The sequence below is a fragment of the Mus pahari genome, chromosome 3 (assembly GCF_900095145.1).
Source record: "Mus pahari chromosome 3, PAHARI_EIJ_v1.1, whole genome shotgun sequence".
NCBI lineage: Eukaryota > Metazoa > Chordata > Mammalia > Rodentia > Muridae > Mus > Mus pahari.
In genome coordinates, this window is record NC_034592.1 from 146,835,359 (window position 1) to 146,850,247 (window position 14,889).

Genomic DNA, 14,889 nt, shown 5'->3' on the forward strand with positions numbered 1-14,889 from the left:
AAACTTGTTCAAGAACTGCTTGGAGGTTACTGGGGCAGCTTGCCGCTTCAGCGGCCTTGCCTCAGGCCAGTTGGCCAGCACGGTGGTGGTTTCTTCAGGATTGAATTACAGCTGCCTGGTGTCTGCCTGCCTAGAGGACTGGTCTGCAGCTGCTGGATCGCATTTGGTGTTTGCTACGGGACTGAATGCTGAGAAAGAAGATCAAACTCACCCCCAAAGAACTACGGCTGAACAGGTCCACTTCCCCCAGACCCTAACATCTTTTCTCTTCCATGACCTCTGCTGGGTGGTGGGCGAGAGGAGAGGTTGAAATAAGCTGTAAAAAATGTGTGCCTACATGTCCTAACACCTTTATAGGAGCAGAATGCTTGTTTCTGACCACTCTATGATCTTCCCAAGATGGTAGGAATGATCCGTCTACCGTCTGCCTACACATGAGCTCACTATGCATGAGCGGATTGTCATGCCGAGTGCAGTCCCAAGAGCTAAGAGCAAGCTACTCCGTACCGTACCGTATCTGTCAGACTGTAGGAGGCTCACTCTCATAATGTGGATTAGACTGCTCGGGATGTACTTGAGAGATGTGCTTCATTGAATCAGGTAGAAGAGAAATTGAAGATGATTCTCACACACACACACACACACACACACACACACACACACACCATGTACCTACATAAAAATGAAAAAAATCATGTGATTTTGGTTGTGTATTTGGGATGCACAGTGGGTGTTCAATGAAAGGGCATTGAGGGGGAGACGGGTAGGTTGTCATCTAAGCTTTGGGTAAAAAGGGCCTGCGTGGCACAGGAGGTAATGGGAAGAAGAGTGTTGTGGGAGGAGTTAGAAAGAAGACTGAGTTTGGCAGGCAAGGAGGCAAAGGGAGACTGGACAGTGTTAGAGGGATCTCAGCTGCCTCGACTGGGGGTGTTGGTGTGAGACCGCCCCTCAGCCTTCTGGGACTGAGACAAGATGCCTGAGAGGAACAACGCAGAGGAGGGGTTGCTGTGGCTCATGGTTTCAGAGGCAGCTTCATTACTCCTTGGCCTGTGGTGGAAAGGTGACGGGGATGAAAGCTGCTCATCCCAGTCAGCCAGGAAGCCAAGAGAGGGGCAGGGGTGTTCAGGAACAAGATATGCCCTTCAAATGCATGCTCCCTGCAACCTGCTTCCTCCAGGAGGCTCCACTTGCTAAAAGCCCGTTCAGTCATTAAACCATCCATTGATAACGTCATGATCCTGTCACCTCCCCATTAATGTCACTTCTGGGAGACCAAGCTTTCAATCCATGAGGCTTTGGACAATAGACAACTGGTGGGGGGGAAGGGGGAGAGAGAGAGAGAGAGAGAGAGAGAGAGAGAGAGAGAGAGAGAGAGAGAGAGAGAGAGCACACTAGAGTGAGTCTCACAGACTCTGAGGATGGGTGGGGATGTAAAGCAATGAAGGCTGTGTTCACTGTGTGCCTGACACAATGTGGGTGCCTCATAGGGAGGGTCACAAGCAACTCTTTAGAGGTGACTCCAGGGGCTGGAGAGATGGCACAGTGGTTGAGATCACTGGCTGCTCTTCCAGAGGACCCAGGTTTGATTCCCAGCAACCACATGGTAGCTCACAACCATCCACAATGGCAATTGCAGGGGATCTGACACTCTCTTCTGGCCTCCTTGGGCACCAGGTACACATGTAGTAGACAGGCACACATGTAGGTAAAACAAGCAAATGGAAAAGGCGCCACTAGGGAGGGTGTCATAGTTTCATTTACATGTGAGGTAACAGACCAAGAGAAGGTGAGTCCACTCCTGGACATCGCCAACGACAAACAGAAGCAGATTGATCTTCCTGTCCTGGGGCAGTGGTGAAGGCCACCGAGCCAACGAGAATCTTCAAGGTGAAGACAGGGGCAAAGAATAAAGGGGGAGTAGTCCTACTTATTGGGTCTGTATTTTGTGGCAAACTCCAAAATTCTGAGGAGTTTGGTTCCCATGCGAGAGTCAAGTGAGGCGGAGTTAGTAAGGTGAGCAATGCTTCCAGGGGGATGTAGGCAATGACGGTGTAGTTGGTGTCCTTGGTGGTCAATGCTGAGTGCTGGCTTGATGGTTTGTCAGATCACCATGGGAACAAACCTCTTGGTGAGCCTGTGAGGGAGTTTCTAGATTGAGTCAGCTAAAGTAGAAAGATTCATCCTGAATGTGGGTGGAGCCATTTCATGGGCTGAGGTCCAGGACCGAGGACAAAGGAGAAAGTGAGTTGAGCATCTTCATCCACCTCTGCATCCGGACAGTGGAGGCTGAGTGTCCAGAGGCTCCCTCCTCCACGCCTTCCTCTCTGGGATAGGGTGTAGCCTCAAACCTTGAGCCCGATCGACCCTCCCTTCCTTAAATTGCTTGGTTGGGTATTCTTTCAAAGCAACAAGCAAAGTCAGCTGATACAGGAGCCAACCTCAAGACCACAATTCAGCCCCTGTCCTGTGAAGAGAAGGCTTTTGTTTGTTTTGTTGTTGCTTTTTTGAGACAGAATCGAGATGTAGAGTCCTAGCTAGCCTGGAACTCGTTAGACCAGGCTGGCCTTAAACTCACAGAGATCTGCCTGCCTCCGCCTCCCAAGTAATGCTTAAAGCCATGTCTTTTAAGAGATAGACGCATGGTAGGTGATCAAACAAAATAACCGAAATGTCCGGAAAGAGATGTTTTCATGAAACGAAGGGAAGTTTTAGTAGGGTCCTTAGTTCAGGAGGAGTGGCCCCACTATGTGGTCCAGACAGCCTGGCTGCTCTTGGAACTTCTCAAACCTTCACAGTGAACTCGGTCACAGCATTTTAGAGTGCGCATGTCTGAAGATGACTCACAGCGCTCCCACTGTAAATCATTCTCCTCTCTCTCTCTCTCTCTCTCTCTCTCTCTCTCTTCCTTTCTGTTTCCTTCACTTATGAATATTCTTCCATATTCATGGAGCGATGCCCAGAATTTTGGACTATTTGTGTGTGTGACTGGGGTGTGTGTGTGTACGTGTCACAGCTGGAGGTCAAAGGACATCTTGGTCGAGCTGCTTCTCTGCATCCTGTGGTCACTGGGGCTTGAACTCAGGTTGCCAGGGCTTGTAGGGCAAGCGATTTTCAGTGCTTATAACCCTCTGACCATCTCAGAAACCCAATACATTAACTTCTATTTTTAAAATTTATTTGTTTGTTTATTTATATTTTGAAACAGGTTCTCACCTTGTAGCCCTGGCTTGCCTGGGCTGACTTCAAACTCAACAGATCTGCCTGCCTCTACTTCTTAAATTCTGGCATTAAAGGCATGCCTCACAATAACATACGTTTTTGTTTTTTTTTTTCTTAAAAAACTCAGGAGTATGTGTGGGATGGGGTAGGTGGGTTTAATATTGAAATAACTGAAGCCATAGGAACAAAAGGTACTGTCAAGTGTCTTGATTGATGGGCTGGGCTCCCGCCAGCAAGTCACTCTGCCTTACTGAACCACAGGTTTTTTAACCTACAGAACGGGAGTGATGTTTCTGAACTTATAGTACTGCTAAATAACTGCAAGCTACTTTCCAGTGAGTTCCAGGGTGTGCCCACTTCACAGAGCATGGATTTAATTGTACTGGGACTGGTGGTTACTAGGAACAATGGGTCAGTAGAACAAGGAATGATGGTTTCTCTCGTAAGGAGAAAGCATGCCAGATTAGCTCTATGACACAGCATCCTGAATGTGGCTGCTTCTCCAGCAGCCTCTGGAATTCTGTTAGAAGTGTGTACTCTCAGATTCCACTCAGACCTGTTCTGGAGGTGATCTCACGTAGCCCAGGTTGGCTTCAAACTTGCTATGGAGTCAAGGATGAGTTTGAATGTTGGATGCTCCTGCCTCCCTCTAGGTGTGTACCACCGGGATGCTCCTGCCTCCCTCCGGGTGTGTACCACCGGGATACTCCTGCCTCCCTCCGGGTGTGTACCACCGGGATGCTCCTATCTCCTGGTATGTACCACCATGCCCACTTTATGCAGCTCTGAAGATGGAACCCAGGGCTTCCTGTATGATCGGCAAGCAATCTACCAACTGTGGTATAACCCTAGTTCCCTACAAGCTACATCCCAACAAGCCCTCCAGGTGACTGAGGTACAAGCCCAGTTCTGGGAGTTGTGTTCCGATGTACGATTGCGTTATGAATCTTAGGACTCACTGCCAGATCCATTACTATTTCTGAGGGAACTGAGAAGGTTCTTTTCTTTATGTGAAACTCTCCACTTTTAAACATTGGCAACTGGTTCAACATTTCGAAATGAACTGTGTGAGCTAATAATATACGGGCTCCAGCTGGATCTGCCACCCCCCCCNCCCCCACCCCCACCCCTGCTTTCTGCTCTTCTCTTTCATCCTCTGAACAGTCAGTCCTACAAGGTGTTGCAATGATGCTCGCTTTGTGGAAGACATCGTAACATCGTAGATCCTGAAGGTGAAGCACTGCTCTGAGACACATGCCAGAAGCCATTCACTCCTCACTTGCACGCTGGTGACCCTGCTCTTCTTGTGTATGCAGAAGAGAAACTGTAGGCTGGCCCAGCTCAGAATCTGGCACACCAAAATAAACCTGACCTTAAAAACCTTCATTCCCATCTTCTACCTGCCTTCCCCTCCCCCCTCACACACTAATCTACATTCCAGTAAGAAAGAGGCCAGTCAGCCAGGGATCCTATGAGAGTCTGGGAGGGGTTGGACCTGATGATATCCAGTCCAAGGAAGCTGGAAGAAATTCGTGTGCAGCCGTGCCCAGGAATAAACATTCAGTAGCCATTCGGTCCACAGGCTAAACCAGTTGTGTCCTCTGCGTGCCCTGGGTTTCAGTCACCTGCCTACGACCAACGGTGACCCCACCTAGCTCTTACCCTCCTTGAAGCTGACTTTCTCTGAGCTCAGAGTAAATAGACTCAGCCCCTCCCAACAATGGCATGTCTCCAGTCCCCAGGCTGGGCCTGCAGAACTGGAAGAGACCTTTTCAGCCACTTTACCAACGTCCTTCTTTAGCTCAGTGGTTGGATGCACTCATATCAGCAAAGGCTACCCGTCTGACCTACAGTTTTTAATGTTGCAGAAGTCACTCGTCTGCAGCGGCAGAATCCTCCAGGGCCTTACAGAATCTCGGATCCCTGGAGCCAGAAGCTGTTTACGGGTCCCTTAGTCATTGTTTTGGCATTTGCAGGTCCAAGTCCCCTGTTATAAAGCAGAGTGGCCCCCCACATCCTACCTGACATTTTCTCCTGGCAATACTTGTTTTAAATTTTCTACTAATTTTTTTTTTAAAAAGAAATAATATATCTTTATCACGTTCTTCCCCTCCCCCAGCTTCCTGACCCTTCACACTATCTTCCTACCCACCCAACTTCCCGTTCTTTCTCTCTTACCACCCTCCCCCACCCCAAAAAAATGAAAATCAAAACAAATCAACCCAGGGAGACATAAAATACCAAAACAAAACAAAAAGAACACAAAAAGTTCATTTTCTGTTGGCCCACTATCCCCTGGCATGGAGCCTGTCCTGCAACACTGCATTGGAAAAAACTCTCTCTCTCTCTCTCTCTCTCTCTCTCTCTCTCTCTCTCTCTCTCTCTCTCTCTCTCTCTCTCTCTCTCTCTCTCTCTCTCTCTCTCTCTCTCTCTCTCTCTCTCTCTCTCTCAAATAGCTTCTTAGTTAGGACTGGGACTTGATGCCCACTTCCTTTCTCAGTACAGGAATTTTGTCTGGTGTGAACCTGTGCAGGTGTTGTTTCTGCTACCCCGGCCTCTGTGAGTTCTTACGCCTATCAGATGATACACATTACACCCGGGAGATTCTGTCCCCTAGGAGCCATCTGTCACCTCTGGCTGTCATTGCCTCTTAGGTGACCTTGGGTACCACTGCTCTCACAGCTGTGTCATACTGCCCAAGGATGGCAAGAGAAATATGCCAGAGAGCTGGCCAAGAAAGACGAAGTCACATTAACAGATCCTGGGGCAAGGCTGAGAAGGATCCCAAATCCAGGTCAGGATGTGCTCAGTGCGACCTAGTCCAACAGNGACAGAGCTCTGTAAGAAAGGTCCTGACTACAAGTTTATGGTCACCTTGTCCAACAGCGACAGAGCTCTGTAAGAAAGGTCCTGACTACAAATTCATGGTCTTTGAGATGCTAATCTTGAGGTTCCCTGGTCAGGAAGCCCTTTGGGAACAATTTAATAAAGGTCTTGTCAAACTGCTTCAATACACTAAACCCCAGTAACTTACACCAGAAACACAAAGTGTGGAGAAGGCCCAGCCACTGGCAAAGATGCACGGACAGGTTCAATGGGCTGTACGTTTAGAAAAATTATTAAAATGTATTAAATAAAAATCTGCAGTGTTTGCCTATAACACATGTATACTGTGGTGTGCTTTAAACCTTGTGAAACACCCTCCGCCATAAAGGGCTGAGCACCGTATTGTTTAAGGAGCATCAAGAAGAATGAAAGCCAGCGTGTACTCGGTCCAGGTGCAGTTTTGTCCCCAAATATTTTCCATCAGAGGTCCGGTGAATCCAAGGACATGGGACCCAGGAACATAGAGGACAGGCTACACTCATCAGGCTCCTTTGTAACAGTGGGCATTTATCATTTGTTGGGAACTCGTGGCTCTGTATGTGGTAGTCACATGCCAGGCACTGGGGTTCCTATATCAACAACTATGGACTTCACGGTTGTTTCTGGCAGGAGCATGACTTTAATTGTCATTCTTTTCCTCTCTCTGTAGCCCTGAGAATTGAACCTAGGGCCTCACACCAGGCAAATGCCATGTCCACTGAGACACAGCCCCCAGCCCTCAACCATCATTTTTACAGATGACAAAAGTAGCTCTTCAAAAAGGAGAGGAGTTTCACCCAAGGTCCTTCAAATGGGAAGTGGAGGAGGTGGAACCTAGTCTCTGTTACTCCAGGACCAGCACCAGACAGCCCCCTTTTAGATTACAGTAACCGAATATGGTGGTTCACATCATGTGAGGCCAGGAGCATACAATAGTAGACTCCACAAGGATACACTTGGCAACAAAGGAAGGCTAGAAGAGCGAGGAATTTTTTTTATGGAAGCCTATACAAATCCAAATGGGGAGGCTCTGAGAGAAAAGTCCATTCCTGCACATGCCCAGTGTGGTGGTTTGAATATGCTTGGCCCAGGGAGGGGCACTATTTGGAGGGGTGGCTTTGTTGGAGGAAGTGTATCACTGTGGGGGTGGGCTTTATGCCTTTCTCCCGAGCTTCCTGGAAGTTAGTCTTCCCTTAGCAGCCTTCAGATGAAGATGTAGAACTCTCAGCTCTGCCTGCACCATGCCTGCCTGGATGCTGCCATGCTCCCGCCTTGATGATAATGGNCTGAATCTCTGAACCTGTAAGCCAGCCCCAATTAAATGTTGTCCTTATGAGAGTTGTCTGGGTCATAGTGTCTGTTCACAGCAGTAAAACGCTAAGCAGCCTGGAGGAAGAGATGATGGAGATCCAAAATCTTGCCCGAACAGCTTTAGTCTGGAATTTCGGTCGGGGACAAGCCTCCGAAGTGGTCCAGCCTGTGCATCACTCTCTAGTCAGAGTAGTGAAATACCCCATCCTGACCCCAATGGACTGGGGTGAGAAAAGGCAAAAGAAATGCCTGACAGGGCTGGAAATTGCCACGGGTGCTGCTCCTTCCTGGATGTGTTCCTTGTCAGCTGGCTTCGTTTGTTAATGAGTCTTATTTCTGTAGCCTCCGCTACACTAGCCTCCACTAAGCCCTGAACAGGGCTCTGCATGCTGATCGGTTCATCTGGCCCCAATCATTTAATCCCCAGCATCTTTTGCCTCCTTTTGGCTCCATCCCTGCAGCCTTGCCGTTTCCTCCTTAATCTTGGACTCTAGTCATTCCGGGGGAAGGACAACAGACTCTTCAAAACTGAGCCCAGGGACTCTAGGTCTGGGCCTTCAGCTCTAGCTGCCCTACCTTGCCCTAGGGCCCTAGAAAGGCAGGAAGAGAGGGAGGGGTGGACAAGTGTCCGGCTGCAGCCGGCTTGGAAGCTGTCTTGGTTCCTGGTTCCCACCAGAGCCAAGAATGACACCTGATCCAGGGGGATTGTGAAATGGCCTTGAGGTGGCAGGGCGCCCGCGCTGCCCGCTGTGCTTCCTACCCGCCTCCTGCACCCCTCACTCGGCTCCGCCCTCCCGCCTCCCCCCCCCCAGCGAGTGCTTAAATCCCCCGCATCCTGGCTGCAGGTCACACCTGCACCATGCCTGCCTGTCGCCTCTGCTTGCTGGCCGCCGGCCTCCTCCTCGGGCTGTTGCTGTTCACCCCCCTCTCGGCCACAGGTGAGTGCAGCCCAGAATGCCGGAGTCTCAGAAGCCGGGGTTCTGGGACTAAAGTGGGAAGCCAGTGAAAATTTAAATTTTGGAACTCTGGGGCCTACAGTTAGTGGTCCTTGAAGCTTAGGGTCCGGGATCCAATGTACTGGAAGGGGGGAGACCAATGAAGGCTTAAAGTTGAACGGGCGGAGGCTCTCTCTGCGCTGAAAGTAGAGACCTGATAAAGAGAGTGGGAAACTCCCGGGATGGCCGAAGCTTCCACGCAGAGGCTCAAGTCCCCAGAGGACTGGGGACTCTGAAGCCAAGCATTGGAGCGCTCTCTAGTGTCAGTGACCCCTAGCCCGGGGATGAGGCCCTCTGGGATGATGTTATGGGGGTCCCTGGGCCAAAGGATCCGAAATCCTTGGGGTTGAAATTCGGGGATCTCGGAGCAGGGAGAGGATATGCGGGTGGGACTGGGCTCCGTTCTCCCTGACAAGTCTCTGCTCCCACCCACCCATCCCAAGGCACCGGGGCAGAGAAACCCGGCGTGTGCCCCCAGCTCGAACCAGTTACGGGCTGTGTATTGGAGTGCATTTTAGATGAGGACTGTGCAGACAACCGCAAGTGCTGCCAGGCGGGCTGCAGCTCTGTCTGCAGCAAGCCTAATGGTAGCCCCGGGGTGACCTGGTGGGGACAGGGCGGGGTTTCGAGAGGCGGGAGCGCCAGGGTTTGGGTTTGGCGAAGAAGGGCATCCCAGATCCAGGGACCCCGAGAAGCGGTGGAAACCCGATCCACACGTGCCCTCCCTTGTCTGGCCTGGGGTAGATGCGAGGGACAAAGGCGTCACAGAGGCGCGGCCCAGGGGGAGGAGGTCCCCCCCATTCCTGGCTGGACTCGATTCTCTGGTGCATGACGGGCTTCCGGGCACGCACAGCGAGAGACTTTGTTCCGGGACCTGAGAGCAGTGGCTTCCTAGGCTGGAGTTGGAGGGCAAACCCTGGGTGGCGTCAGTGCCAGGACCGGAGCCTTAGGGACCTGTTGCCTCTGGGGGTCCTTCCTGCAGGGTCCTCAACAGCCTGGTCTAGCAAGACTCAAGATTTGTTCTTGAGGGAGGGAGAAATCTTTTGCTAAATCCTAAGTTTGAGGAAGTGAGCCACCAAAATAAATGTTCTCGCACAAAGTTACACCGCCATCCCGTGGCTGGCAGAAAGGCTCCTTTCCTTTCTTTGACACTGGACTTCCCTCTTGTATCTTTAGTTCCACCACCTTTAGGATGGAGCGAAGGAGAGCTCTCAGGGTCAGATACTAAGCTCTCAGAGACTGGTACTACTCAATCAGTGGGCCTTGACCACACTACTCAAGTCTCCACGAAGCCACCGGCTGTGACCAGGGAAGGCTTAGGTGTCCGAGGTATGGAATCTAAGCATCTTATTTCCAGGTTGAGGCTAGGAGGTGGGGTGGGGGTACAGAAAGCAAAGTTTGTAATTTCTGGTCTTTTTCAGAGCTACAGCCCCTGCCCCTCTTTTGCCTTTATTATTTTTCCCAAAGATGCCAGGAATGACTGGAAGCATGTATACTTAGGAGTCCTAAGGTGCTATGAACAGGAAGGTGGAAGGGGGAAGTGAGACTTGCCCATGGAGGGCAGATTTTGGCTGTGGATGTGCTAATGGATGGACCTGGAAAAGGAGGGACCAGGAAAGATGGAGTTGAGCCAACTGGCACATCAAGCTGTCAGGTGGATAAAGATATTGTTTCCTTGTGTCAGATGGACAGGCCAGATGGTCTCCTGAGCCCGGGAGGAGCCTGGAGGCTTGAATCGTAGCCATTTCCTAACTGTGTGAGCCTCAATAATTGGCTCTTCGAAACTCTGCCTGCTCATCTGTAAAGTGGGCATGCTAACAGCCATCTGTAGGTGCGGGGGCTAAATGTAATGATACTCAAGATGAAAAGGTTCTCAAATGAGTGGGCATTCTGCATAAGATAGCTTGCTTCCTTTTGTACCACATCCTCTCCTGGTTATTCTCATTCTGTCTCAGGGTAGCCACCAAGAGTACCTGTACTAGCAAGGCCAGGATGCTGCCCACCTCTCCTTTACCTGCCTGCATACTTCACTGTCTGCACCTTTCCTTTCACCAGGTCTGGCTCCCTCCTGGTACTTCTATTGAATGAAACATGGTGTGGGGTTGGTGTGTGGGGTGTGTGGGGTGAGGGATGTGTGTGGTGTGTGGTGGTGGTTTTTTTTTTTTTATAAGCATGGGTGAGCATGTACGTTTGGAGGGCTGTGGCTCTGAGTGAGTGTACCTGGCAGTGGATTTATGGGAGTCATTGTGGGGAGTGTGTGTCACCTCTCTCTTGTGCAGTGCACTTTAAAGCTAAAGTAGCACACAGCCTGGTGGCAAACGCATACACTCTGGAGCTAGATCTCCTGTGGTTCAAATCCTGCCTCAGTCCTCCATGGCCTTAGGCAAAACACTTAACCTTCTACCTCTTCCGTTTCTGGCTACAATGTAAGGAAGTATTAGCAGAACCATTAGCTCTTTTAAGATTCTTGGGCGAACTGGATGAACTCAGACCTCAACAGTGTCTGGCTCACTGCAGGAGCTAGTTAGGTGGGGGTGGACTATGTAGGGGGACAATTGCTTTTGTGACAACCCCACAGTGTTCTGACAGGGATTCCATGCGACATCTAAAGACTGGTGCTCTGGGACATTTGGACTCTAGGCCACCAGAGTAGAAAATGGCTGAGCTGGGATTCAAACTGAGGTTCTGTGATTTCAAAGTTATCTTGGAGCAGGAATAGAGGTTTGCAGATAGTCTCCCCAGGACCCTTGAGAGCAGCTCAGGGTCCCACGATGAACTCAGATAGGGTGGCGCTGCTGTTGGAGAACCAGGGTGGTGCTCAGCCAGGTTTTGCTAGTTGTCTCCCTGGATCCCTCAGTTTCCCTCCCCTTACTCCCTTGTCTACCTAGAAAAGCAGGGCACCTGCCCCAGCGTGGACTTCCCCAAGCTCGGCCTCTGTGAGGACCAGTGCCAGGTGGACAGCCAGTGTTCTGGCAACATGAAATGCTGCCGCAATGGATGTGGGAAGATGGCCTGCACCACACCCAAATTCTGAGGTAGGTGGAAGCAGGAGAGAAGGTTCAGAAACACCTAAGTATGGGGGTCCTTACAGGAAGTTGAAAAGGAAGAGGCTGGAAAACGCCGTGATAACAGACCCGTCTGTTCACTCACTTCATTAACTTAACTATTATTTATCTATACTATGTGGATAATGTGTGAGCCGATGAAGCAGACAAGAAAGAAGCAAGCTGATTCTGTAGCGGGTCACAGGAAGGTACATGCTGTGGGACAGGAGAACAGGAGCGAAGTGGACCCGGGGCAGGGGGAAGCCTCACCAAGAAGGTGTGAAGCGAGAGAAGGAACATGAGCATGCTCGGCCGAGGAGGCAGCGACCGAGATGAAGGCAAGAGCATCACTGGGGCATTTAAGGAAGGACAGGAAGGCTGCATAGATGTGTGAAAGGAAGTCGAAGGTATCAGGGGCCTGGGACAGTTCATCTTAGAGCCTTGGAGGTCATTGTCTCAAGGCACACCCAGGGAGGTGTGTCCTTAGAAAGGCACTCGTCCCAGCGTTTCCAAAGGACTCTCCTAGAGGATGTTACCATGTAGCTAGACTGTAGAGGGCAGGAGAAGATTCACAGACTCACCAGAGAACAAACAGATGAGAGGACCCTGCCCAGGATGGAGGAAGGGGAGAGCCGTGGCCAGTTCACCATTTCACGATGAACAGTGGGGTTTGCTGATAAGTACCGGAACTCCCTTTTCGTTTAACAGGACTTGAGTAAGTTACGATTTGGTAGTGGGTAGCTGTGTCCTAGAGGAGGGGACTAATGGCTGGTGGGGTTGAGGCGATGGTATCCCTTTGCATGGTTAGTGAGAGGCAGCAGGGTTGATCTTCATGTACTCCAAAGGCTCGCCTTTGTGGACAAATGTGCTCAAGGTCGCTAACGTTGGCTGCATTTATTAGTTGTGTCTGATAATGGGCTAAGTATTTAATCTGAGATAGTCGGACTCAATTCAGTACCTTTAGTGCCTCAGGCACTAAAAGGAGAAATTTGTGCATCACCCTTCCCTTTGTATGTGATTAAACTAAATACTAAAATACTAAAATGCTGTTAAGTTGGGGCTAGAGAGGTGATGTGAGTGTTTAAAAACACTGCTCTTGCAGAGGACACAGGTTTGGTCCCCAGTACCCACCTGGTGGCCTCTTCTGGTTTCCAAGGATACTGCACACACATGAGATACCCACAGATAGCCACAGGAAAAACACACATTCACTGAAAATAACCACTTAATATAGCAATTATGCCACATGGTGTTAAAAGGGGAGAAACTGAGACAGATACTTGGTTGTCCCATTAGGTGACCCTGCAGTGTCTGAGGTCCTAGGACAGAAAGGTGACCACTCCCCCACTCCCCCAGCTTGCAGCGCAGTGATTGGTGACAAGGTCTGTGTCACTCATCAGTGCCCACTGCTGTGGGAAACAGATGAGGAAATGTCACCCAGGCTTGAGCGAGGGAGGATGGAGTAGGGGCAGCCAGAGAAAGCCTCCCCGGGGTTGATCCTGAGCTGACATCAAAGTTTGAGGCAATGATTGGTGGTTTGGTGAGATTCGGGGCGGGGATGCTGTTTGAGGCTGAGGGAGTAGGTTGAGCAAGAACTTGGCCAAGCCAAAGGCTTGCTGGACTTCCTTAGTGTACACAGAGATAACTGAAACCCAAAGACCTCATGTCTGTTATTTCAAGGTACACTATTCATTGGGTAGGAGAGAGCTACACAGTCTTCCTAGGACTCTAAACTCCGCTATGAGGCCAATGGTCTTTTATCTCCATGAATGCCAACTGCACGGTGGGCATTGCAAACAGGATGACCACAATTCGGACTTCAGCTCCGACCCTTCCCTAGCCTCTTTATCTCCTTGCCCATGGATATGAGTTTTCAGGATGGGAATAAAGAGCATCTATTTGGTCAATTTAACTCAACTCAATCTAAGGAATGAAGACATGGTGGGACTTTTTGGTGGTAGAAGGAAGATTCTTAGGGAAATAAATATTTATGGGTCTCTGGAGAGGCCACAACGGTCATTTAGGACCATGGTATATCCAAGTAGGTCCTGGAATAGGTTTGATTTGAAGCGCAGGAGGCAAGTCTGGAACTTGCTGGGAAATGCAGACAGAGGCCCCAAGAAGGTGGTGCTCTGCTGTGTGTGCCAGTGTGACGGGCTAGGTGGGAGCTGGGTGACCCTTGGGTCTAATATGACATATTATTGATGACAGTGCCATGGTCTCTCCCTCCAGCTTCAGCCACCAGCAGCCTGAGAAACAGAGAGAGGTCGTTTCTGCTGGACAGCGCATCTGGAGTCGTTCCTGTGGCCTCCCTTCTCTCTGGGCTTTGCATTTCTTCCTGGTCCTACAAAAGCAGCTCCCTTTTCTAACCAATAAAGTGATCACTATCAGCAATGGAGAAGCCATAACACCTGCTCGCCTCACTTCCTTCTGTTTCTCTTAACTTGGGTTAGATGGGAGGGACAATACAGGACAACTGGGCCATCAAGGTACAAAATCCAGGGAGGGATTGGTTCTGAAGTTGTAAACAATAATTCAGGTTTGCCTCTGTGGTGTTAGCGTTTCTCCAGTGGATCCATACACCAGTCCTGTGAGGCTGGTTATTCTCCAAGGGTCATGGAGACATCGCGGCCTCAGAGAGGTGTGGGAATGCTTCTGAAATCACTCAGACCCACTGCTTCCTATGTTGCATGTCTATGTGCCAGTTGAGAGACACACTTAGAGCCCTCAGGGTAATTCATAACAATCCAGGGGGCTGCTGAGAACGCTCGCTGTCAGCTAAGTGTCTGCTGTACACGCAAGAGGACCTGAGTTCAGTCTCCAGCACGTGTGTATAAACCAATTAAGTGCAACAGAATACCGGGGGGGGGGGTGGAGCTGGAGACAGGCTAACTCCCAGATCTTCTTGGCCAGCCAGGCCAACCAAACGACAAGTACCAGGTTCAGAAAGAGACAACTTGCAGGAAATGGTTCTCTTTTTTCCATTGTGTGAGTGTTCAGGGATCATGGTCAGGTGGTGGGACTTGGTGGCAAGCACTCTTACCCACGGAGCCATCTCGCTGGCCCCACCCTGTGGTTTAAAAAGAAGTCCCTGCCTATCTTTCTACCTGTGCATCCTTGAAATAACAGTGGTCCAGCTCCATGCCACCCTCCTCTTCCTTCAGAGGGTAATAATTGCTGCTTAAGGCAAACCAGATGACCCTGGGATCAGGGCTCTTCAGCAACTTTTCCCGTGTGACAAAAAGACATGGCTCGACTTTGGTAATAGGTAAGACCTCCCTATTTTAAACATTAAGAGTGGTCATAAAATCTTCAGTTTTTCCCCAGGCCTTCTCCCCCTTTCTTCCTGTTTCTGCTTCGCATGGGGCCTGGCACCAACATCCCTTATATCGAGGATTTTTTTTTTTTTTTTTTTTTTTTTTTTTTTTTTTTTTTTTTTTCGAGACAGGGTTTCT

At 50.1% G+C, this 14,889-nt stretch overlaps 1 protein-coding gene across 2 annotated transcripts; it reads left to right on the top strand.

The window, feature by feature from the left end:
- Positions 1 to 8,240: 8,240 nt before the first annotated feature.
- On the top strand, positions 8,241 to 13,842 carry Wfdc2 (WAP four-disulfide core domain 2). Of its 2 annotated transcripts, none has more exons than XM_029536886.1 (4): positions 8,241 to 8,333; positions 8,834 to 8,977; positions 11,279 to 11,425; positions 13,667 to 13,842. In XM_029536886.1, exons 1-3 carry the CDS (start codon positions 8,255 to 8,257, stop codon positions 11,422 to 11,424), a joined length of 369 nt encoding a protein of 122 aa, XP_029392746.1. In that variant the 5' UTR covers positions 8,241 to 8,254; the 3' UTR covers position 11,425; positions 13,667 to 13,842. The 2 variants fall into 2 exon arrangements, with proteins under 2 accessions (XP_029392746.1, XP_029392745.1); XM_029536885.1 differs by lacking the exon at positions 8,834 to 8,977 and adding an exon at positions 9,567 to 9,719.
- The last annotated feature ends 1,047 nt before the right edge of the window (positions 13,843 to 14,889 follow it).